General features: G+C 38.4%; 1 protein-coding gene across 1 annotated transcript; it reads left to right on the top strand.

Moving 5' to 3' along the window:
• Positions 1–2,530: 2,530 nt before the first annotated feature.
• LOC135449146 (interleukin-5 receptor subunit alpha-like) lies at positions 2,531–14,850 on the top strand. The gene is made up of 10 exons (XM_064715813.1): positions 2,531–2,633; positions 2,971–3,125; positions 3,257–3,404; positions 3,951–4,059; positions 4,148–4,335; positions 6,325–6,461; positions 7,962–8,106; positions 11,212–11,299; positions 12,486–12,573; positions 14,728–14,850. The coding sequence occupies exons 1-10, from the start codon at positions 2,531–2,533 to the stop codon at positions 14,848–14,850; spliced, it is 1,284 nt and encodes a 427-aa protein (XP_064571883.1).
• Positions 14,851–26,568: the final 11,718 nt, after the last annotated feature.

Genomic DNA, 26,568 nt, shown 5'->3' with positions numbered 1-26,568 from the left:
CACTAGATTAACTGGACTGTCTGCAGTTTTGGCTAGTTTTGGCATATTTGGCTAGTATGCATTTTTTCAGAGACAAAAGAGCCAGACAATATTATTAGAAAAAAAATTGTCAGGTGATGAATTTCATTTTGCACATCATGGACTGAATTTCAGCACCATATGCTAACTCAAACCTCTTTGTAACACAGGATGGGGAGCACAAAGTCCTGTCTGCATATGTCTGAGAAGAAATGTTCTGCCTTTCAACTCATCTATGCTGGCATAAATGAAAATACTTGTTCTTTGACAAGTTGTGAATCAAAAGCTTTTTATGTATGGACAGGTTTTGTTCCCTCCTGGTCACTCTGGGTGTAATTATGCTGCAGTGCTTTCACTTTACTGTTTTTTGTGGACTAATTAATTGTATATAAACATAAGAAATACCCTGTGGGGTCAGCCCAGCTGTCCTTCTGCTGTTCTGCCTGCAGCAGTGAGAACAGGAGATGCTACTCAGAAATAATCCCCAACTCTGGCCACCTCCTGCAGCCCATTCCATAAGCATTCCTCCAGCACCTAGAGCTGCTGAACTAGGGATGTGAGCTTGTGCATGCACCTCTAATAGTTTTTCTGGTAGCTTTCCATGTACCTGTTTCCATGCCTTTCCCTGGTGCTGTTTGCAGCCCGCTCTCCCTGTCCATCCTCGCAGCGCTGGTGGGAGAAGGTGCCCATGTTCACTGCACACTGAGGGCAGAGGAGCCTCTCAGTCCTGCACTAAAGGCACTCCTAGGAGCAGCTCACCTTGGGGAAACAGCACTGCTCTCACCTGAAATGCCTTTCTTTGACTCAGGTTGGTTGGCTTTTTTCTAAGTTTGTTTGGACTTAAAAAGTCTTGATTGTCTGCCCCTGTGTGTCCTGTCTCAAACCATAAATGCATTTATATTGCTGCACAAATTATGTCTATTTTTGTTTCCAACACCAAAAGTTGTTGCTACTGTAAGATTTATTTTGTTCCTTTTCCTGTTCCACATCCCCTTTTGACTTGTGTTTTTCAAAAAAAAATCATGTTAATATTAACCACAGGTATTTTAACTTGCGTAGTGTTTTCCATCCTCATTTTCCCTTTCTGCTAATTTAAATAAAGTACTTACATGTTCCTAGGACTGTTTTTGATTTCTCCATTCCATGGAGAGGAATGAGCCACTACGTGTTGAATAGTAAACCATCAAAATTTCCTTGTTTTTATTTATACTTTTCCTGACTTTTTCCTCTTACCACACACCATACTGTTCTAGGAGCACAATTAATGGCACAGCTCACCCCTTCCCTCTCCAGACAATTAGAATTTTTTGAATTGGCTTCTTACCTGGGCACACCAAGGAGGAGAATTTACTCTTTTTTTGGCTGGCCATGTGCATAGTGTGACTGGCACAGTACAGCTGCTGCTGGTGCTACAACTGAGATCACTCCAGAATGAACAGAATGGGGAAACCTCTGCCTCACAGCTTTCTGTTACGGTTTTTTCACAGCATTTATAAACAAGGGCAGAATTCCTTAAGTGGTTTCTTTTTCACTGCATTGTGATAAAATAGCATTATAAATTAATCTGTATATGTATGTAATTTTAAGTGTATGTGTATTTCTTTTTTTTCCAGGAAACCTCATTGTAGATTTTCCTCATGTGCTGAACATTCACACATTTTCCTCTACATGACCAGTGCCACTTATTAGTCAATGTATTGTGAACCTTTTGATATGGCTCCAGGTGCTGATCCCTGGACACAATATGTCTAAGAATTTAAAAGTGAAAACTATCAGTGCCAAGATAAATCAGTGAGTGAAAGTCTCTGAACATGGAGGCATACGAACACAGAGAGTATCAAATGTTGTTTTACACTAAAGCAATCTCTGAAGGAGACCCTTCAGAGAAATAACAATGCTGTCGTGCTAAAACCAACTTTGATCAGTCTGAATCTCTTTGCTCACTGTATTCCAAATTTAGCAAACACCTGAAATTCTTTTGCTGATACTTTTTCAAATGGCAGGATTAATCTCTAATGGTTCATATCCTCCTAAACCAGTAACACAAGTCACAGTCTAGAAATGACAGTTCTCTGCGGTCACAAGAGGCCAGATAAGACACAAGGAGAGCTTCTGGGCTTAAATCTAGTCATGGTTATGTCAGGTGTGCCCTGCCAAAACACTTGCAGTGTCAGCAGCGTCATATCTGTGCTGCTGGCTTGCAATCAAAGCTGTGCTGTCACTCAGAACCTGTGCTCTAGGGCACACGTTCTCTCTAGCCCTGGCCCCCAGTCAAAGAGTGGGCTCAGTACAAACATCCTGGCAACAGCAGGCACCTGTCAACAAGACCTGCCAAAGAAATGCCATTTCATATTTACCTTTTGTACTTTAGACACCTTTAAGCATCTAGCTGACCCTTTCCTAATATTTCACAGGTGCAAAATGAAAACAGCATGTTCTAACTACTTTTTCAACCAAGCTTGGAACTAAAGAGTCTCCAGTTCCTTCAGACCTGTGGCCCAAAACATTTGCTATGGCACGTGTGACAGTCATTCATGTCCTGCTGATATTGAGCTTTTTCCAACATAAGAAACTGTTTTCCACAGTCCTGGCAAGTGGAAAAGAAGACATAAAGGGTAAGTAGACTATTAGCAGTTCATCCCAGGCTAACATTCCCAGATTTCTAATCTGAACTTGTCAAGGCACTTTCTACGGCCCATAGGGAGAAACAGAGACCTGCAGTAGGGGAGGTGTCCAAGACAGGCAAAAGTGAATCAATTAATTTTGTGAGCTGCAAAGAGCAGCATGATTCCCATTGCTGAAAGTCATATTCAGCAAAGCTCAGAAATTCCTGCTTCACGCAAGAGCAGAGGTCCTGACAGAGCTACTGGGCATGCAAGCCTTGCTGAGAGACAATTCCTTAGTGTACACAGTGGGTAATCCTCTCTCTATGTAATATCATTGTAATTGCAGATGCACTTAGGCTGCATAATGTTATGTGGGCCACCAAGGATGATTCAAGAGTCATTTTGTCCTGGAACAACAACCTGACAAAAGAAGAAACCAAGAAATACACCGTGAAGTATATTTTGAGTTATAAGTTCTTCAGTACCACTAAGGAGAGGAAAGTAAGTTCTTCGGAGGTTGCTCATAGTGTAAAGTGAAGTAATATATTGTATTATTCAGTAGATGAGTTTGCATAATTTCCCTTTCAATACTTAGAACTGTCTACCTTCATGGAGTTTCTTCCTCCTCCTAGGAAAGACTGCAGGAGAAGGAAAAGATAATACATCTTCAATTACACTCTGGTTTTAATGCTAAAGTTAAGACACAACTTTTTGCAAAAGAAACAGAAGACATAATTAAGGAGAGTGACTGGACAGAACTTACTTACAAGGCACCTCCAGGTCAGCTATTTCCTGCTTGTTGTTTGGACATCCAAGCATTTATGATAATTTCCTGTCTTGGAGAATTTCTGAAATCTCATTATTGTCTTCTGCTACTTTTTTTGTACAGATATGTTAAGAACATGGTTCATAATATCTTGAGATATTGCAGAATTATTTCCTTTATTAGATGTGTTCAGACTCAGAAAACTCCAGCTCTGCTGAGCAAGACGTCAGTATGACCCAAACCCTATTTTCATTTTCCCTAGGAACTCATATATCATGAAGATTGCCTTTTGTATCATATGATTTTAGCAATTCTTAAAAGATCAGAGATTTTAATTTATTTTTAAGTGGGTTAGTAAGGCTTTGGTGTCAGTAGTAAATATGCATCCCAATTTTCACAGTCTACAAAGCAAAAATACCTGTTTTTTCTCAGATAGCACTTTTTCATGCTTCTAGAAATAAGCCAATATAATGGGTTTGTAAAGGCAACCATCATGTTGTTATTAGGAAATCAATGTGCATTCAACATGACTCTTTCTTTTTACCATTTCTTTGTTGCAGTTTACATTCAGAATCTTTCATGCATCATATATAACATTTCTTTTTTCAATTGCACCTGGCACATCAAAGCAGAAGCTCCTGAAGATATCCAGATCTTTACCTCATACAGGTAAAGGATGTTTAGCAAAATAAGTATGAAACCATGACTTTGGACCTAAGTCTTTGATTTAAAAAAACCTTCTATTTCCTTCTCACAGACATGTAGGAAAGGTTTTTGCATGCCAGCAATATATAAAAAATGCAAGGAAGAAAAATATTGGATGCTATATGAAAGAAATACATTTCCAACCATCAAGGAAAATAAATTTAAACATAACTGTGAGAAATTTGAGAAATAGTTCAAGAGTACTGTCTTATTTCAAAGCTTTCACACCTCAGAAAATAGGTAAGTATTGTCTATTACTGTATATTATGAAAATTTTATTTATTGGTTACTTCAGGAAAAGCAAAAAAGGTGTGATATAGTCATAATATTAATTCCAACTATTTAGGCATTCATCTTAGTGTGAATGTTGCACAAAGATTAAACAAAATGTAATAGGGATGTAGACTTTTTAATTTTTTTGTCTGATTTAAAAACATTGTTTATCTATAATTTTAATTAAAAGATAAAATAGGCTAATGTGAGGAAACTATTTATAACCATAGTACCTTTGTTTCTACAGTTTTTAGTGCTGAGCAAGTGTGATTAAGAAAAAAGAACATAAATAGTCACAAGTCTCGCTTATAACCTGAATTTAAGAATATGAATGTTCTCAAACATTAGTAGAATTTTTATTTATTTTTTAAGTTAAAAATATTTTGGCAGTTATTTTTAATTATCAACAGTTTTGAATGATCATATAAAATTACTTTTCCTAACTTCTCTGGGAAGTTTGAATTAATCTCATGGGTAAGAAATTCACCTGAAATTTAGCAAAGATTGCAGATTCAAGTGCCTTTTAAGTCTTTAACATGTTGATTGTCTTGCAGACCTGTAACCTGGGAATCAGTCATAGCTCAAGGGATCACAAAAATATAATTTAAAACTCTAAATATTTATTCTGAGTTAGATCTCATCTAACCTTTTCTAAGACATTAAAATTGTTTGCTTTACCTAAAGCTTCCCACTGCAATCAGAGCCAGCCATAATCTGACATATGACAAAAGGAAGAAATGAAATTGCTGCCTATTCTTAACATCCTTACAGAAGGGAGAGTGGTCTGGCAGCAGTATTTTAGAGACTAAGAATAAAAACTCTGCTTCTGCCTCTTGTCCTGGCTCATGTCTCTTCAGGGCTCATGGTGTGCCCCTACTCCCAAAGGCTGCTGGAGCAAGCACAGCAGCTGCAGGGACCCGTCCTGCTGCCACTCGCCCTCTCTGGCTTCCTCACAGTGCAGCCCTGCCATCCCCAGACCTCACTGACCCCGTCTGCAGAAACTTGCCAGGCACTTCTGCCTCTGCTGGCAGGGATTTTTCAGAAAACTCCAGATGGAGTTCTTCCTTTCACAGAAATGCAGCAGCAGCTGAGAAGGACTGAATGCCTGGGTACTGAGCACACACTCAGCAGCAGTGCTCTAACACTTGCCATGCTAAAAAATAACTATAGGCTTGCTTATATGAGTCCAGATATAAGTTGAATATATATATGGGCTGAAATCCTGGGAACTCAAGTGTCCAGCACTGTACTTCCTCCATAGCAAGTGCTTGCTTGCTTCTCTGCAGGAGAGAGAGATATTTCTTAAGCATCTGCAGCAATCTTCATGTATTAAATCAGACAATTCTCTGGGCAACAAGCTGTTGTGGGAAATTGTGGATGCCCCATCCCTGGAAGTGTTCAAGGACATGTTCAATGGAGGTTTAAGCAACCTGCTCTAATGGGAGGTGGCCCTGCCCATGCAGGGGATTTGGAACTAGATGATCCTTAAGGCCCCTTAAAACCCAAACCCTTCTAAGATTGTATGAAGACTTTGTAAGTGTCCCCACTGAAACCCCTCTCTGAGAGAAGAAATACCATTTTTTAAAAGTAATAATACCAGGACTGAGGGTTGACAAAACACATGTATCCTACAAGACATGGAGTCAGTAGCAGACTCAAGGTCTCCTCTACACCAACACTGAGTCTGGAGAGGGCCTTCTTCTCCTTCCCTCTTTCTGCCTTTCCTAGAAAGATACATGGGAAACCCCAACTACGTCTCTTTATTTTGAGGTACTTACTGAACAGCAATTTCAAAGAAAATGTGTCACTCACTAGAATGTTTTTGGGTGTGGCAAACTCCAAAACACTCAGCTGTGTATTATAAGGACTGATGTACTTTCATTTGTTTTACATCTGTTTAAATACAAGAAAGAGCATGAGGTACAGAAGGTCTCTCTGCACTCTTTTATTTTTCAGAGAAGCTGAACCCGCCAATCAACATCTCAGTTTCTCTCGAAAACAAAAGTATTAAAATTCATTGGAAACCTCCACCTACCATTGGTTCAGCAAGGAAAAAGTGTTTTTTGTACCAGGTGAAAATAACAGATCATAAGGTAATCAGCTTCCCTAGTAGTACACTTCGTTTTTACAACATAACTTCCACAAAAACAAGGCATCCCTCAAACTTAACAGAATTTAATTTCAAACAAACTTGAAAGAAATGCCTTTGTCTTTAATAAATAATACAACTTGTCTTTCTGATCAAAATGAAAAATCAATATATTTTATGAAATCTTTAAGAGTCAGGCTTGCATTGAATGAAGTTGAAGGTTTTGTCTTCTATATTAAATTTGAATTGCACATTATTATCACATAGACCGTATTGACTTTTTTTGTTATAGAAAAAGAATATTGTCTCAAAGTTAGGAAAGATTGTCAAGTACCATGGAAAACAAGATTAGAACTTGAAATTCTGTTTAAGTCTGAAATCAACAAGCCAAAACTCAGTAATAAGGAAAATCCTATGATTAGGAAATTCAGGTCAAATATGTCAACACAAAATAAGGAATTAAAATATAGGAGTCATCACAGAAGAAAGAAGGCCTGTGGATTGCATTGAACCACAAACTGAGTCAATCATTCTGTGTTAGGCAAAGGTCAAATGTTATTTAAGTGTATATGACCAGCATGTTACATGTAAGATGCAGGTTGTGACTAACTTGCCCGTTTAGATGCTGAGTTTCCCCTGAAGTTTCATATTGTGCTTTGGGTGCCACAAAATATTAATAGACACCAGAAGTGGAAAAGCCTTAAAGGGAACAGAAAGAACTGACATGGTGCACAGAGTCAAATCCACACCACATCAGCCAGTACGAAGAGAACAGATCGTGCTTTCCTAACACCAAGGAAGCAAAGATTCCCTGTTTCTCCATGTATAAGATTCATACTTTCTACTTCTTTGCAGCCTTTTAACATCACTTTTAACTTCTACAAGCAAGAGTTTTCTCTCTTTCTTATTACTTCTAAAATTTTTAACATTGTTTATTTATAGAAGTTTGCTTTAGTATTTAAAAGTGATTAGGGATTATTTGAAGATTCCTCTTCTTTAAATTCCACCACTCCATGTTTGGGCTTGATCTTTTGAAGTGATGTTCTTTTTTTTTCATAGGCACAATTAAAGATATTTCAGGACAGCCACCAAAACAATGGATGTTCTTAAGGTGAAAAATGAAAGATTTTATTCTAACAGAGAAGCAAGTGTAGCAGACTACCCATACCAAAATCTTGAATCTTGCAGTTCCATAGTTACTGTGTTCATCCTATATGTGGTGTGATAAAAAATGAAAGGGGAATCAGTGTTTTCAAATTCCTAATGTCCTGCCATAAATTATACCTCCTTGCATCTTGTCAGTTCCAGTCTCTCTTCATGTTCAGTTCTGAGTTTTAACACACATCAGATGAGAGTCAATTGTATCTGGACATAAGAACTTGTTTTGAAAACCTCTTCCTACTAGTTAGAGATGTAAATAGTAGTATTTGACATCCCTAGTTTACATCTGTTTGAACTGCAATGCAAAATATCTTAAAACAATCCCCTAAACCTCTCTTGATAGATTGCAAATGTCACTGCAGAGAACTATAAGTATCCATTTCATAAGCCAGGAAAAAGATGTGCAGCACAAGTGAGGGTAAAGAAAGAGATTTGCATAGCAAACAAGATCTGGAGTGAATGGAGTGAACCAGTGTTTATTCATGATGGTAAGTTATGTACTTACTACTCATTGCTGTTTTCATGGGTTATGTTATTACCATTCAGTACATTTACTTCATTATTGCCTCTCTTCTGCTCCAGGCTGGTATTGGGGCATAACTACCTGGGTGTCCATGGCACACACCAGGCCCACACAGCTCTGCTGTAGGGAAGCAGAGTCCTTAGTCTGAGCTCTAATTCCCTGCTTTTTACAGAACTGTTGTCCTGACTCTTGACAGCCTTTAGGAAAGAATAATGGTCAGCAGCTGACTAGGTCCTTACACCATCATCCCTCCACCCTGTGGCCTTGCCCTGCAAAGGACAGCCCACACATCTCTAAAAATATTTTCAACTGGAGTTAGTAAGCCAAGAAATCCACAAAAGTCCTACCATTCATCAAACCATATAGTCTTTAAGGACTAAGTCCTAAATGTCACTTATTACACTGGTGGAATAAATTCTTATCTGACAGAGATAGGAAATGGTTTAGCTCTTATTTAAATTTATGCTCTGGCCCCAACATCTCACTTGAGCACAAAGTAAACAAGAGCATTGCAAAAACAAAGTAAACAAAAGTACTGCAATACTTTTCCTTCAACCTCTATAAAGAAAACCCCTAACACTGGTGTGCTTTCCATGATGAGAAAAATGTCTCCACATGCAGAAGCTTTCTACCATCAGCTTAGGCAGAGGGGAAGTATTACAGCGGTTTGAGGCTGTATTTATAGAGAAAAACTTGTGTGTCAGCATGCAAAAAAAAGTACAGTACTATGGGTAGTAAAACAAAACAAGGTGAGTGTCATTATTTAATAAAACAGACTGTATTTTGGAATATGTCCTATTGATCTTTGAGCTTAAAATCCCTATTTATCTGAGGACAGGAAATGCCAGGTGAGATGTTATATTTTTGCACATGTGGTGCAGCAGTTTCCCTCCTTCCTACTCAGGAAGAATCAGTGGTTTTTATAAAATTAATATATGGAGTTATTCCATTGGAGGGTCAGGTGCTCAGCCAAATCTCTTTACATACCTCTTTTCATGCTGAGACAAAATTTTCTGTCCATTTTACTTTGGATTCTGTGGAAATTATTCTATCTGCTTCTAATTGGAAGCAGGTATAAATGGACACTATGCAAGTAACCTGAATAAAAACCATCCATTCAATATTTTTTTAATGTGTCAATTTTTCTGGAGTTACAGGATCTCTTTCTACTGAAATTCTTGAAGAAGCATAGCATGACCTGCTTTCTGTTTGCTTCTCCTTGACATTCCACTGTTTCATCTAGGAAATGTGCAACATTTCTTTAAGAATGCATTTTAAAAAGGCATTTTAGCCTTAATTTAAAAAAAAAAAAAGCTGAAGCATCAAAATGAAATAACATAATTCAAAACATAACTAAAATATTTGTTCTGAAATGTTCCTTTGACATGAAAAGAATTTGCTAATTTTCTCATGAGGAAAACATTAATTCTCCTTTGGAATTAGCATATGCCCTCAAAAAAAATCTTCACAATTTAACCTGAACTGAGCTGTTTACTGTAAAAACCTTCTGCTAAAAAAAGAAATGTTTAATCAGCTTTATTCATATGTAGAAACTTGAAATAATTGGTCTAATTTTGAGAGCTGATGAGCATTCACAGATCACTTTGAAGTTTGTAGTAATTCAGAAGTGTTCTGCATTTTTGCAAACCAAGCCACTAGTTTTGGTTTCAAAGTTCTGTTATTTCTGTCAAATTTAAAGCATTTGCATCTGAAAAAAAACCAACCCACCATGAAATGGTCTACCCAAAAGAATATATGTGCTTCTTTTTCTTGCTGCTCTCCAAAATGCAAGAAGTAAGAAAGCAGGAGAAGCAACCCCCTTTGTGGTTCAGCTGATGATAAGAACAGGACTTCCTCTTCTCCTGGGTGTGTGCACAATGTAGGGTTAGCAGAATGATGCAGAGAAATTACCACAAACTCAAAAAAAATTCTATTACACAGTCCAGAGGTGGTTCAGAATAAGTTTTCCGAGCCCTCATCTCAGACAGCAAGAAGAAAGTAACTTTCTTTTCATCTTAAAGTGAATAAAGAATAGTTTTGTACTTTAAAGAAGATAAGACATGTTCTTATAAGTTCTACCCACAAGTTTCTGAGTTTTTTTCTTGGTTTCATATGAAATTTGTGGAAATAAATGGGTTCAAACTCAGAACTTTTATTCTTTTATACTTTGATTTTTAATCTAGATTGATCCTAACACCACTGGTTAACTAGCCTCAGACTATAAATATTTTAAGAGCTGTCCTTGTCTGTTTTTCTTCAAAATACTTAGTTAAAACTGGTCCAAACTATTTGTGGTTCTGAAGCTAGATATTAAACAAGAAATAAAATTTCCCAGAAAATATTTCTGAGTCAACCAAATACATTGCTATTTTGGGTATTTTGGAGGAAGAAATGCAAGGTACAGAGTAGTAGTATTTGTTAAACAACATAAATATGTATTGATGCCATTTCTTTAGGACTATGCCAATTAGGGTTAAAAAGGTAAGTATAATAGAAACCAAATGCTGCTTCTTGAAACAAAAAGAATATTTTGCTTGACAAAATGCTTTTATTTTCATCTTGCCTTAAATCAGTTACAGCTGTGAAGTGGTGAGGAGGCAGAGGAGGGGGACCTATGGTGTGTGGAGATGGGAGCAGCAGCAGAAACACCAAGAGCAGATGGACAGAGGGTTTCACATCCAGAGGGGTCAAGGCTTTGTGAAAATATCCATTGGCAGGACAGGCCATGCCCAGGATATGAGACAAGAATTCCAGGAAAAGAAGGGAATGGAATGAAGCAAGAGGAAGTACTGGACAAAGACAGCAGCAAGGCTGAGGGCTAGAAGGAGGAGAGGGAGGAAGGAACAGTGCTGAAGTCAAAAGCCCTTTCCCCCTAAAAAAATCTCCAGGAAATGTTTATTTAAATCTGTGACAGTTCAGGAATAGAGCAATATTTATGAGTCCATGTGCAATTCATCAATTTATTAACTATCGTAGCCTCTCCCATTTAATTAACATTACTTTCCCTTTTTTTTTCTTTTTCCTTTTTCTTTTCTTTTTTTTTTTTTTTTTTTTTTTTTTGTTTTTTAAGAAAAGACAGTGGATATCCTACTGCTAAGCCTCACATTGTTTTGTTCTCTGGTTTTCCTTGGAGGTCTGCTGATATATGCATGTAGAAGGTAGTGTACATTTTTGATGATTGTATAAATTTCTGGTGGAAGAGGGGTCAGGATGAGAGAAAGCCATACAATGGAAAAAAGTCAAACACAGATTTTCTCAAGAAGCAGTAAATTGTTCCTTTCCAACTATTGTTCTAACAAACGAGTGCTTGATGTTATGACCTAGTGTAACTCACTGACACCTGTAATTCTTCTCTCTCACTCCTACCACAGTCCCCCACATATCCAGTCTCACACCCTATTCTCTGATGTATTTCTGCCACTATAAATGACATTTTTTAATCTTACTCTGACAGCTGCCTCTCTATCTTCAGTGTGACTCTAGCCCATGCTTTCACAGATTCTGCATCAAGGCCACCTCTATTAATCAGACCAGAGATGAACTGCATGTCATGCTGTCCAATTTCATGTCATAATCCATGGGTGTTATGACAGTAGTTTTTCACTCTAAATGGGAGACTTTGCTAGAAATAAAAGGGGAAGTCAGTCTGGTGGAATGAATTTCCTTTGCTGTTCTATTAATACCATTAGTAGAATAAAGCAGAGTAGTGGCCCTGCACCCCCTGGCAGTTAATGCTGCTAACTCTCTCTATGCCACTGCTTTTCTGCCTGGCAACACAGCTTCCCTATTGACAGCTGCCTATGGCAGCAAAGGCTTTCTTGAACTGAGAAATAAACTTGTCCAGATAGGAGGATGACTCAAGATACCTTAGTATTTGGAAGATGCAGTATGTAAGTGGAGCCTCTATTAAAAGTAAACTTATTATTTAATTAGTGCATAATTAGTGACTAATCACTATTCCTGATTTGTGTAAAAGAAATTATCAATTTTTAATTATGGAAAGAGTACATAGGAACAATTTTTTAAGCTACAGACACAGTAGCATGCCACAAGTTCTCATTTGGCTTGGAAATATTATTTGAGTAGAAATGTTAGGTTTTTTAATATGCATCCAGTTCTTTCAAAACTCTTGCAGGTTAGAGACCAGTTAGGCTAAAGAAGAGCTAGTGAAAGTGTTGAAAAAATTGTCTCCAGTGAAAAGAAAGAAAAAAAATTTTAAATGGCTTTAGAAATAGTAGATGCCTGTCTTGGAACTGGAATATATATTACAAATACATATTATATTAACGTCTGATCTGTTCCTGCAGACAAGAATAGTAGCGTGCCTGTATCACTGTCTTGCAGGTACGGATGCCTGGAAGTTTTAACCACACCTGTTCCACATCCTTCAAATAAAATCAAAACATGGTTAGCAGATGAGACTCACCACCAGGTAGTGTGTCTTGTTTCTCTTTTTTCTCTCACCACACTGACACGCATGACATTACTTGCAATCAGATGGTGCAGCATTGCATTTGGAGCAGCATTTAGTTAAAACAAAACAAAAACAAAAAAAACAAGAGGGAAAAGGTATGTACAGCATTTGTTGTGAGAACAGAATACCTTGTGGAGGTTACAGGACTGATGTCAGTAGACAGGATGGAGAAAATCCTCAAGGGACTAAAATCTCCCGTGTGCTCCAAGGTGTTTCAGCGTATCCCCACTCAGTGGGCCAACATTTTAAGGAGTGATCACCCTGAGTCCCTGAGGAATAGTCAGTTATGGGATGTTATACATGTAAGCATGTCAGCCAGCTATCGAGGGGAACTTTTTGTGGCAATCTGCAAGTCATTGGCTCTGCAGCAGCAAATGTGCACACTTTTCTAGCAGGAAGGAGGAGGCTGCACAGTGCATGCAATGTAACCTACCACAGCTGTGCCCCTGCTTCAGGACAAAGCCACAAGCAGAGGTGTTTACTTTGGAAGAGCTGATGCACTATGAGCTCAGGTGCTTGCTTATCTCATGCCACATTACAAGTCTTTAGTCAACTCGGCAAACAAGGGCTAAATATTTACAGTATTTGGAGACTGTTGTTAATGGAGCTTCTTGGCTTGCACAGTCAGTGTTTCTTATTGCTGTCATTGTGTGAGTTGCAAGGAAAAATGTGCTAGTCAGGCAGTATTAGGATCAGTGTAACTCCAGAAAAGCTGCACAGTGAACTGTGTGCTAGAAGGGACAGTAAGATTACTTCTTACCTGGTTCTGCAACACATGAGAAGGCACAGGTGTGCCCAAATTATGATTTTTTTGGTGGAAAGCACCATTGAAAAAGGAAACTGTAATGAGGATTTTCTCTGATCTGTGTGCTCAAAATATTTGTTCAGAGCCTCTGCAGGATTTCTGTAAATTTTACTCTATTCTGCCATATATCAAAATATCAAAATCTAGTAGAGCATTCAGCAATTTAACTAGTAATTTCCATTGTGTTTCCTTATGCTGTTTTCTTTCCCAGGAGAAAGATGTATGCCTTCCAATATTGTGTTTTGGGGCATTTTTTAATAATATACCTACATCATTGACAGAAATCTCAGTCCAGGAATCATAATTTGAGTTGTGAGACAAGCAGAATGGGTTGTTTTGTTTAATCTTATCTTCTCAAAATGAATTTATGGGGGAAATTATGTGCGTATTCTATATAATCAAATGACAAATTAAAAGATTGAAGTGTTTTGAACTTGCCCCTGGAGTTCATTCCACAAGCCTTGGGCTGGGTCCCAGAGCAGACTGTGCTCCTACTCTTCACTGCACTCATCTCAGAAAAGTTCAAGAGGTCCAGAACTGGCCTGAGGCCAAGTCTCATATTCTCAGGATTCAGAATAATTTCTATGATACTTCTGGTCAATATAATTTGACCAAATTGGATGCTAAAAGTGCCATGTTGACCCTCAGTTCAGCTGGTTAAAGAGTATATTTATCACCTCTTCTGTGCTGAAGTCCTTCTCACCCATTTTTACCAGTAATTGTGAGCAAATTAATTGATAATACCCATTGTGGCTATGAATATCGGCTAGCAGAATAAAGAATCATAACCATCAGCTTTATATTCTGTATCTCTCTTTGTGTTAGAACTGTGTAAACTGCTATGTAGGGGTCTTTGTATTCAAAATATAATCACAAAAAACCCTATATTTAATGTTGCTGACAGTGAAAGAATTTATTTCTGTCCCTTAACTATTACAAACACAGAATAAACCTTTGACAGAAGACAGCATAGCTGGGGAGTTACTGTCTACATGATAGCAACAAATTACTGAGACAACACTGTGATCTCTTGATTCAAGTGATTGTTGATGGCACAATGGTCATATCAGCCTGGAGAGTGACAAGAAATAAAATTAAGGCTCAGAACAACTAAGTAAATGTGCCTGTGAGTAACTTGTAGATTGAGAAAGTAATTAATAAAATCTTTGTATTCCAGTTGCAACAGAGTAAGCAATATGTCCTAATCCCAGATAGATGCCAAATAAGTTGAGTGCTCGTAGAAATGCACAAAATTTTGAATACCAGTGAATGTGCACTTTATGCATAATGTAATTTTTATCCAACAGCAACATATGTCAATGCAAATGGAGATTAACTCAGAGGTTACTCTGGAAACACCAGAAGAGAACAGAGATGAGAACATTCAACTACAGAAATGTTTGAAGGAATTCGTGTTAGAAGACCTATAGAGATGACATGCCTTTTTTATCTGCATGCAAGTGTACTTTCCCATGAGGTGGACAATATTCCAACAGATCAAAAAGCTGATATGGGAGTTTGTCTGAGCCCAATAACTTCTGCTCTGAAAACATGCAACTCTTAAAATTAGCTTTGGATCACAGACACAAAGCAGTATCTTGTAGTTTGTCTCTAAAAATACTGATCTTCAGACCAGTAAAATTAGAGCATCTCAGAAAACATGAACTAATACTGAGGTCTACTTGGGTTAAAATGAAATTAATGTTCCAGAATGGCTTCCAAGCACTGTCTGCTAGATCAAGACTTTTTGAAGCTTGGCTGTTCATACAAATCTCATACTAGCTATTTAACATCTGATTGAAGTGGTCATGAGAAATGGTGGAAGGAGTAAATGTTTCTGGAAACAGCAAGAGAATCTCACAAGTGATCTCTAAAACTCAAAACAAAACAGAACAAAATATTCCTTTCTGAGTCACTGCATTGTGTAAACACACATCAACTAAAAAGGAGAGATATGTGTGAAGACAAGGTCTTTTAATGTTGTGGACTTTGCAGTTGGTAAAATAATTAAAGTAAGTATAACAAGAAAACTTTAGACAAGACAAAGACAGCAAAGTTTTCTGCTGTATTGAGATTTTTAATGTAAGTTTAATTCATTTAATTTTTGCTATTTATTTTTCCCTGTCCTATCAAAGAATATTTCCTACTGATTCCATGAGGTGATGAGCTATGCTAGTCCATTTTCATGTATACAATCAGGGCAGATTATCCCAACTCTTAGCTGAGAGTGTGTTTATTTGACTAGAAGAGAATGAAGTGATTTTGCAAGGAAGGTGTTTCTTATCCGAAAGTGGGAAATACAAATCAATGATGGACATAATTTTCTGGAAGGTTTGGAAGACACCTAAAAATTACTTGCTTTCATTACTGGTAATATTTTTCCATGTCAGAATAATATTGATTGGAACAAATAACAATATAAAAATTTTATTTGTGCTTTTGAAATATAAAGTTTCTAAGATATACTTTGGTGCTGAGTCTTGATTCACCTAAATGTGCTTTTTGTTTTGGTAAAAAGTCCACAATGGAGAAGATTACACTCTTTCTCCTTTATTATTAAGAATGACTGGTGACAAGTGGAAAGCTCAATTTAGAAATCTCTGAACAATAAAAAGACTATAAATGACTTCTTTTGCTGCAAGATCAGTTAATGACCTCAAAAGAACAATCAGCTTTAGAAGGTAATGTGACATTTCCTCTTGCACTGTACTTTTCACAGAAGGTAAGGGTGCTCTTACCTTTGGACCCCAGTGCTCTCCCCTCCACACCCATCAGTCTGGTGCCCACACAAATCATCAGGCAGAAGTAAATTGTGGATATCAGGTACTAAGTCAAGTTTCAGAGAGACAACTCCTGGAGTGTCTCCTCTGTCTTAGTGCTGAGAGGAAAACCCTCAGCCAACACAGCAACTTTTCCTTTGGATGATCAGACACCATCTCTGTGGGTAGACAACACAATTTATACCATGGTCCAATGTTCAGACACGTTTTCTCAAGAAGAGGGGAAAGAATTCCTTCTTTCTGATAAAAATCATTAGAGGAGGCACTTAGAAAGCATCATGAACTTATAGATTCCTTTTTTGGTGAGGATATAGAATGCATAAAATGAAAAAAATCACAATATAAGTGAGGTAAGAGAGGTAGATGAGAACTACACTGGCCGCTCACATCTGGAACACAGACTTCATAGAGTGAAATCAGGCCACAGTGAATATTATATTGTTCATTGTAATATATATTTTTATACATATATTTTATATAGTTTTGGCTTGCACTGCTTGAAATCTTAAAGCAGTGCCGGGATTTAAAATAAGATAGGGAATATAAAGATGAAAGGAATTTTATTATTTTATCTGAAAATAGAAGAGTTAAATAGAATTTTTTCTGATTAAAATTGCTTTTTTTTACAAGAGACCTTGGTCAATACACAGAGCTTGCCCACATGAACATGACAGCCTCCAGAGGAACATCACATAAAACATTATGATAATATTAGTTGTATTGAAAATTAATCCTAAAGTAGAAATTTGATAAAACAAAATCCATGATCTGGAACCTTCCAAGAAATGTTTGATCAGTGTATTCCCAAATGGTATAACTTTTCCTTAAAATAAAATATTATTCTAAAGAAATCCAACACGTCTTGTCCAATAGTGGATTAATCTGCAATACATACATAAAGAAAGGCAATTATCTGAGAGCAAAAATTATATATTGCTGGCATTAAACACCTCAGTCTATACAAAATACTCAGCAAGTTTGCTGATGACACTAAGGGAAGAGGTATGGTTGACACATCTGAAGGACAGGACGCCATCCAGAAGGACTTGGTCAAGCTCTAGCACCAGGCCTATGGGAATGTCATGAGGCTTAAGAAGACCAACTACAGCAGGGATGTGATTTTCCCCCTCTACTCCATTCCTGTGAGACCCTACCTGAAGTCCTATGTCCACTTCTGAAGCCCCCAGCACAGGAAAAACACGGGGACCTGTTGGAGCAGGCCCAGAGGCGAGCCACCAAAATGATCAGGGAGCTGAAGACCCTCTCCTAAGGAAGACAAGCTGAGAGGGTTTGAGTTGTTCAGCCTGGGGAAGAGATGATTGCCAGGAAACCTTTTAGCACTTTCCAATACCTAAAGGGGGTGACCAGAGAGCTGAGGAGGCGCTTTTCACAAGAGCATGCTGTGGTAGGACAGGGGGGAATGGAGGTAGATTTAGATTAGCAGTTAGGAGAAAATGCCCTGTGAGCATGGTAAAGCAGTGGAACAGGCTGCCCAGAGAGGCTGAGGATGCCTCATCCCTAGTTGTGTTCAAGTCCAGGTGGAATGTGGCTTTGAGCAACCTGGTCCAGTGGAATGTGTCCTTGTCCATGATGGGGAGGTTGGAAGTAGATGGTCTTAGGGGTCCCCTCCAATCCAAATTATTCTATGATTATCTGAAAATCCTACTCAGCTTGGCTTGTTTTCTCCTGTCAATGAAGCTCTTGCTTCATCGTGAATGAGGCTCTTTCTCCAGGTGAATGTCACTCCTGTGTATGATTTCACCTTCTGGATCCAAAGCAGGACCCGATGAGACACTGGGCAGGGCATTGCACATAGATTGCTCCTAATCTCCACTTATGCATGCACAGAGTCAAAAGCCCTTTGCTGAGGCCATAAAACCTGGTGATGTGTCGTGGCTGTCTGGTTTTATGCTTTCAACTCCAAGTCCCCACTTCAGTAAAGGACACATAGCACATATGAACTCAGGTCCAGGAGCATTATTTAGTGTTCATGTTTCTTCCTGAACACCAGCGACTATGTAGATATCAGACACACCTTACTGAATCTCCTTGAGGAAAAATAGCCCCTTCTCTTTGCTTATAAAGGAGAATAGTTTGAAGAGGATGATGGGAGTCAGCAAAGCAGCCTTCAGCCTCGGGATTCAGCACAAAGTCTTCTCTGGTTACCCAATGCTGCTACCTGCTCTACAAACAACCTACTTCCAGTCAGAAATGTTCCTCAAGTTTTCAAAGCAAGTTTTTGGAGCAAGTCTGTTGCTTTAACTGCACTGAGAGAATTAAAGAAATGCACCTCTTGCTCTAACTTGAAGACCTGTCCTTTATAAGGGACAAGATGCACTACAAGACACGAGATTTTAATTTTTGCTTCCTTAGGTTTGGGTATCTAACCAAACAGAACCGGCCATGGCTCTGGGATCTTGAGAGAAGATCTCCAGTAATTTTAGTCCAGAACAGGTGTCCAAGATAGGATGACCACCTCTTTCTTATTAGACACTAGATGATGATCAGACTCAGAGTACCTGCCCACATTTTCTTGACATAATTATTCTGCCTTTCTCTGCACTAGTGAAAGGAGATATTTTGGCCAAAAAAGAACTTGGCAGTTACAGCCTTTGCATTTGGCTGTGCAGCCAGCACAGTTTCCAGCACAGTTAAACATGTCTTAGTTCATATCTCATAATGTTCCAGACCAGCATTATTTAGCCAGCAATAGCTGTTTTGATCAGAAACACCCTTGTTCATGAGCAAGGGCAGAGAAACGTGGACCGCAGTATTTAATCTGAAGCCTGGGTTCACAATTTTATTCTTATCACTATCAAATAGAGAAGCTGGATGATGCAATACTTAAATGTATCAAACACATGAAGAGCATGGAAATGTGAGGGTGTATGTATGGGGATACACATGCATGGCCAAGGAAATGCTCTTTGTATGGAAAATGGCACCAATATTCTTTAGGACTAAGTGTATGGTCCTCGTGGTGTTCTTACCATTCTGCCCTGTATTTCTCCATTGCAGATGAGCAAGTTATCTGCTGGCATTTGATTAGCCAGTGCCTGCTGACTGATACAACTTGATGTACTCACATTGAAAAGAACCAGATGGCTTCTACAAAGTTACTTTAAAGATAAAGGTGACATTGGGAGATGAAAATGCTTTGGTGACTGATGCAGCACAGGGTTGTGCTTAGAGCTGCATTACTGCATCTAGTCAGAATATATACATCAGCCTATTTTTGGTAATCTCAGAAAAAATTCCAGGCCACAGCTTTGAATGCCAATTGCTTATAAAACCTATCACCATGCTCTGCTTCTCCTGAAACCTGGCAGGTAATCAAACCCCTACCCATTGCATAAATAGTTAGAGAATATGACTTTGGTATTTAGTTCAGAAAGACACTTAGAGCAACACAAAACCAACAAAGAAATTGGCATCTTTGAGTAAAAACTACCACAGCTTTACTCAACTTTCCTCTTAATAGTCTCTAATTTTGTAAAAGTTTCTAAAGAAATCACAATCATATGTGTCTAGTTCCACTGAGATCAAAACATGCAAGGATTAAAAAATACAAAGTGTAATAGATAGGCAAAGCAAGACATTCACAAAGAAGGAGAGAAGAGATGAAAGTAAGGGGGAAGAATGAAAAGAATCAGTATTCAAGACCATACAGCACTATTATTATGTTTTTATTAACTCACAAAATTAGTTTGGATTCAGCAAGCTGTCACTTTGCATTCATACAGATGAAAAATAATTGCATTTTAAAGCCTGTTTTGGCTTCTGGCTGTCATTTGTTTTTTTAAGCAATGACAAAAATGAGAAATAGGGTGATTATGTAAATATTCCAGACCACAATAGCTAACAAATATTCATTTCATGCTTGATTTTGTGCAGAAGGCTACTATGCAGGAAAGCTTTTCTCCAGTTTTAAACTACTTGCTACAGGATATTGAAAATGTACATGTACTCAAAAGGAAACTTGAAAAAACCATGAAAAAATATCCATCAAAAACTTTTTAGATACAATATCAGCTCATGTGGTTCTGACTCATGTGGTTATTTGTTCAAAACTTGCAAGACACAGGGAGCATACTGCTCTCCTCTTGCTGTTTTCTCCCTGGGCTCCTGCTACAGGCACTACCTGGGAGAAAATGGGCTCCTGGTCAAGGTTGGACATATCTTGGAGCAGTTGGAGGAATGGCTGAGGCACTGTGTGTGCTTCCAGACTGAGGGATTAATGAGCTCACTGCTAATGCTGGAACCAAATATGCAACCTCTGTCTTCAGGAGAATAGCAAAACTTGCCACTCAGCTAACACCTGAACACCAAAATCAGCAGAACTTTGTGGCTTCATAAAGTCTTCCAGTCCATCTTCACTAATGAACTTCATCTTCCAGGCAAACTGTATTTGCCTGGAGTTTCAGTGATAGTTTGACAAGGGTAGTTATACACTTGCATAGTTTCAGTAGCATCTTGACTCACAAGGTGTATTTTATAGAAAAAAAAAGTTTTATTTAAAAACACACAGGATGGAAAAGCTTTATCCCTGATCCCTTTTGGACATTTAATAAAAAGAAATAGTGATGTGTATATCATGGCCTGCTTCGACATCTGGCAACAATAGAAAGAGATGGACACAAGCAAAATTGTGCCCACTGTCTACAGGTGGGGAGAATTTACAGTAACATTTACTCATAATACTGTTAATGCAGTCAGCTTTGATTCATTGTAAACCTGCTCTGCTTGGCTGAAGGATTTGGAAAGTATGAGGTCTTGAGGGTTATATAGAAATTGTAAATTATTTATATCCTTACATCTTTCAATTTTTTTTTTTTTGTGAAAACCAATAAAAAAATAAAATAAGAGAATACCTGTCTCATATGTTGCATATATTTTGGGTTCCTTGAAATTGAAAATAGTGTCTGTTATAGGAAAGGGCTGTGCTTGGTGAGAAGGCTAGTGCTGGTAATTTGAAACTAAGAGGCTTCAAGATTACTTGTTTGGGGATTTTTTTCTTGTTCTCCTGCCCTATTTCTATCCCAGAGACTTATAATAAAAGTGTTGATGAAACCACCTTCCTGCACTGCTGGGCTTTGTGGGAGCATGGACGCCAGGGCCACTGCACTAATGAACGATAGGTTGCTTCCCTCCCAGCTCTAGAGCAATGGGTGAGATGTACCAGCACAGGGAGATTTGGGGTAGAGGCAGCAAACTCCAGATGATTCAATTAGTGGAAACATGATGATTATCAGGCCGTGGTGATTGTGGACTTTTGTGATTGTGGATGTTGCTTTTTGGAACATCTCAGGCCTTGACTTGTAGCAATGCTGATGAGGTGGTACTTTGAAACAAATGGGAGCCCTTCTTGCTAGAAATAAATCTTTTTGACTGCTTTTTGTGTGTGTAAGTGAACATTTCTTTTTTAAGTGTGACTGGATTTTAAACACTAGGTGTCAGTCAGTCACCTCTCAAAGGCATGCTCTCAAGCTCTGGCGCGTTCATCTTTGGCAGCAAAAACTTTTAAAGAGATAATGCACAATAATGTACACGGTAAATAATTACAATTGTGCCAATGTCGGGTGAGGCAGTTATTCTATAGGGCTGTTTGGACAGATCTCAGAGCCTGGAAATATAAAGAAAACCCTTTTGTAGAAAGAGCCTTGCAGGCTCTAGCCTTGAATATTCTGTTGCACTTGCACTGTCATGATAAAATACTTGTTAATCTGTTGTCTAATGTTACAGGTGACCAATAAATTCCTCTTTCTTTCATTCATTCTACTTCAGCTTCTGTACCATTTCTATAATCTTGTGTTTCTGGAGAAACCATCCTGACCTGTGGAGGTTGCTCCCCACAGGACATCATTGGTGTATACAAACTTATGCCTGCAGCAAAGCTGTTGTGACAGACAAGGGCTCTTTAAGAAAAATGCTTATGTTACCAATAGTTTGAGTATTGCTCCTTTTACCAGCACAACAAACATAAAATTTTCACAGTGTCACACTGCAGCAAGAGCCACTGGACTTAATAGATCAGGTCTCTAGAACACCTCCACACTGAGAATCTCCCGTTTTGTGGATCTGGATTTTAGTGTCCTGGTACCTCAAGAGATGATGATAACAGAACTGCCTCTGTAGAATGATGATATACAAGAGGAGCTGTTTGCTTTAGCACTGCTGTGTGACTGCAGACATACTGCCTCAGGACCCAAACTCATATGTCCTCACTCAGCTCCCAGCTTGGATATCCAGGATATCTCTGCTGTGTGACTTGGGCACACATCCCTTTGGATTGCATCATGGACCTGTCCCAGATGCTCACATCTCCACTGGATGTCAGGACACATATATCCTCTGGGTCATTGAAACAATTTCTGTAATTTGACTTTGTAGATATTGAGGTTTCTTATTAATCTCTTCAGCTACAGTTTGAGTCAGTAATCTCAACAGTCCTCCAAAAATCTATTACCTATTCTTGAAACACATTTACATGTCTTTCTTTCCTGGAATCATATATGTGTGTCATTTCAAATAGTGAACTATTAAGACAATGCCACTGTGTAGCTTGAATGGAAACCTACTCTAGAGTGCATGAAGAAATGTATTTTAAAATTATGATCTTTATTCTTTTACACATATATTTAAAATTACTGCATCTCTGCCATGAGCCTCTGAGGAGGAATGTCTTTTATGATATGCTGACTCCATAATACACAATTTTCTTCACTCAACCTGTGATATTCCAGGTGACTAGGCTTATACTGCTCTTGACTATCTGACCCTGGAGTACTAAATGTTGGATTAGTGTAGCCCTCTCCATGTGTCAGTCCACAGATTCAGGGACCACTGAGGGCATTACATTAGAGAAGACAGGTAACAACCTTGAGGCTAAAAGAACTGAGCTGGATTTTTCAGTACTCTGTATTTTGTGAGAGAGTAAATCCATATTCAGGGCTCCTCCAAGAGAGCAGTTGCCTTTCAACCCACTCTTCACTCATCCTGACTGAGCATAGGTCACTGCAGAAGGCAAGTGGAATGGAGAACCAGTCACTTTGATGTTTAGATCCCTATGTTGGGTCTTTTTCATTTTATTTAGTTTATTTGATCTCACATCAGGGCTTTAGTAATTTTTTTCCTGGTGATAGAAAGAAACAGCAACAAATGAGTTCCCCTCTCTGTGCCTCTCTTCCTACTGTGATCCCTTTCTTGTTCCCTTCACTTCAGGGTACTTTTGCAGCTGCACATCATCATGATGGCCACAGCAGCTCCTCAAATCAATGAAAGTTAGACATGTTTGTAAGACAACTTTCTACCAAGATAAGAGCTTGTTTGGCAGTTGTTACCGGCCCTGTGTGGTAACAAGGAAACACCTACACCCAGATTCATTCCACTTAAGCAAGGTGAATCTGTTAGAAAATCAGAACACCTCCATATCCCATGGAGAAATACAGACACCACCAAAGGATGGCTCATGGCCATGAGGATGGCTCTTTTCTTCTACTTTTCTCCCTGGATTTGCAAGACCTCCCTCTTTCTCCCACTCTTACTGCAAGAGCTCTAGTTCAACACATAAACTCAGTTGAAAATAAATAAGGGAAAGGCACTAGTTAGTATATGAAACAGCATAAATAGAAAGCATAATTAAAGTGTAGAAAATACAAAGATGGAGGAAACATTATAGTGATAAAGAAGGAAATGACTCTCAGGTGCCCACTGTCTTCAGTCCTGTCTTCTTACCATATATACCCACCAGTTTTCCAGTACTGTTATTTTTATAATTCTTTTGTGAACTTGCAAGACTGATAACCAAAAGCAAAAATGTCCTCCTAAGTGCTTAGAATGGTCATTTATGACTCTGTCTGAAGTCAGTCCAGAAAAGGGGGTGAATTTTGACCTCATTTTCTGCTTGAAGCCTGAGACTGACCTGGTGTCACAAGGGATGTCTTTGCCTCACTTGGAACCAGAGCATGTGCTACTAAGCTGATTTGATCTATGAGATCCAGTCATAAGCAAAAATTATATCCTTGCAAACTATCATCTGGATCTTTTGTTCCAAAATGGCTATGAAATGCTCAATTTGGTGTTTTACTGCTGAAGTAGAGCAAAAGAACTCTTCCATAACAAAAGAGCTCTGCATTCTTTGCCTATGAGGACCCTCTCATGGCTATGAAGGTTGAATAAATTGGACTGTCACAGTCTGCCCCATCCCTTGATGACTACTCCTTTAATGTTTGTGAACACTGAATATTTATCAGTCTTTTACTTTCAGTCAAACTGTAGCTGAATCTGTCAAGTAAGACTAAGAAAAAAGAGGTGACTGAGAGACATAGATCTGTATACACACAGAGCAGCATCAATCCAACTTCATTTACCGAATAAATCAGACTCAAAGTTCTTGAGGACACACTACTACTCTGAAAAATGAAATTATCCAAATACTAAACACATGCACATGATCTGAGCTGTAAATATGTTGGTTATATTTATTTAACTCAATTAAATCAGTTTCATACATACCAAGCAATCTCCAGCTAATGAGCTGATTGGTATGTTTCGTACTTTATAGCTTTGAAGAGTAAATTTTACTTTTGTAATCAGTAAAGAATGAAATAATTTGCTGATTTTTTTTTGCTCTGTATAAGGGCTTTCCTTAAGTGATGCTGTGTGAAATGGCACTCTGGAAAACAAAATCAATTGTTTTACAAGGCATCTAAAATCAGGAAATTTTCAAGGAAACCAAATGAGATAAACACTGAGCTGCTTGGAAATAACATGTTTTTTTAAAATATCTGCTTTAAACAGCATGTAACTCATTACTGTGGTTCCACACATCCTAAAGATGTGTTCAGCTCTGTCATTAAAATATAATTTTTGCACTTGTGCTGAATGCAAATCAAACAATTATGAAATCTTTATGAGGGCACACCAACCTTGCTGTCAAAGAAATTGATAGCAAAATTCTCACTGAGTGCATGGAATTTCTTATATAGTTCTTGAAGCAAGTCTGGCTGTTAAGCACAGCAAGGTAGAAATTGATATCAGAGTCCAGTCTCATCCACAGGAGGAGGGACAGGTAGGTGCCACCAGAGCATGACATCAGAATGAAGGTATATTTTTTTGGCTAAAAAAGCCAGTATAATTGTGTAAGTAGGAACTACTTCAAAACAAATCTGAAACTCTTGAAACAAATTTTAAATAATGCAGAATCACATAGTACAATAGATTAAAGTATAGATTTAGTTATCTGGCTGAGGTTGGTTGTCTGGGGTTTTATTTCTGTTTTGTTGCTTTTTTCCCCCTTTTTTTCCAAAGCCAGATGATACGTGATATAAAGCAGCAATTTGATTTGTTGAATCATAACACAAACATCCTGTCATGACAAACTGATGGTCTATCTATTTTTTCTGATGTTGTTGTATGGGTATGCTTTATTTTCTAGTTTTGAAGAATTCTTGGAATTACTGAGGTAAAAAACAGCAAACCAGAATACATTATAATAACATTGTTAAACTTCAGGGTGTAACAGTGGTTCAAAAACTGCCTGCAGGTTTGTTTGTCCTACCTAGAAGCACAAAATAGGTCTAGAGATTGAAAGGCAACAGAGGTAAAAGGTGTAAAGCAGCTTGCACTGAGAAAGAACTATGTGGCCTAGGATCCTTCAGCCTGGAACAGAATAAGTGGAAGCATGTTTATACTGGTTATAAACTAAACAACTGGTTATAAACCAAGCAAATCAGATACTTCTCTTCCAACAACATGCATTACTGATCATTAAAAACTTTTCCAAGGAGTGCTATGGATGTTGATGGGCATGGGTTCAGAGGGTGATTCAAAAATCTCCTACAGTAAGCCTTAATTCATCAAGAACTGTCAAACACACCTCTGTAACCCAACAAGCCACTGAGCTACTGTCCTGGGTTTGGCTGGGATAGGTTTATTTTTCTTCTTAGCCAACCAAGACTTCTTAGCCTTAGAGGAGGAGGTTCCATGCTACATTTTTTACATCTTTCCTTTAGGTTTTCCAGGTATGCCAGCTGGAGGATCGGTTGGTTCAGCAGTGCCAGGTGTGCTCCTCACCTGTACTGGGACCTCAGCTTTGGCATGGAGTTTTCCAGACTGGATATGGAGGGGCTAAGGATCTGCCCCGTCTGCCTGGGGAGGAGTGGGCTTTTGGGAGACAAAGCCATGCTTTCCCCGGGAGGGAACAGAGGAGAGATTTGGAACAGAGATCCTACCTCTCTTTGCTTGTACAACTCTTGGCAAGAGATAGAAAATATACAGTCTTTGAAGTGTAGATAGGCTCATCACCTTTGATAGGAGTGTGAGTAGGTGTGGCCTGTATCTTCTTCCTGGAACCTGTGCAATGAAAGG

Source organism: Zonotrichia leucophrys, chromosome 1 (genome assembly GCF_028769735.1).
Source record: "Zonotrichia leucophrys gambelii isolate GWCS_2022_RI chromosome 1, RI_Zleu_2.0, whole genome shotgun sequence".
NCBI lineage: Eukaryota > Metazoa > Chordata > Aves > Passeriformes > Passerellidae > Zonotrichia > Zonotrichia leucophrys.
This window is presented reverse-complemented; position numbering and strand designations above follow the sequence as displayed.

What these genes read in the sequence shown, in the direction of transcription:
- LOC135449146 (XM_064715813.1), top strand. Translation starts at nt 2,531, where the DNA reads ATGGCACGTGTGACAGTCATTCATGTCCTGCTGATATTGAGCTTTTTC. An exon ending in GTACCACTAAGGAGAGGAAA is followed by an intron (nt 3,126 to 3,256) that starts GTAAGTTCTTCG and finishes TCCTCCTCCTAG; the next exon opens with GAAAGACTGCAGGAGAAGGA. An exon ending in ACCAGTGTTTATTCATGATG is followed by an intron (nt 8,107 to 11,211) that starts GTAAGTTATGTA and finishes TTGTTTTTTAAG; the next exon opens with AAAAGACAGTGGATATCCTA.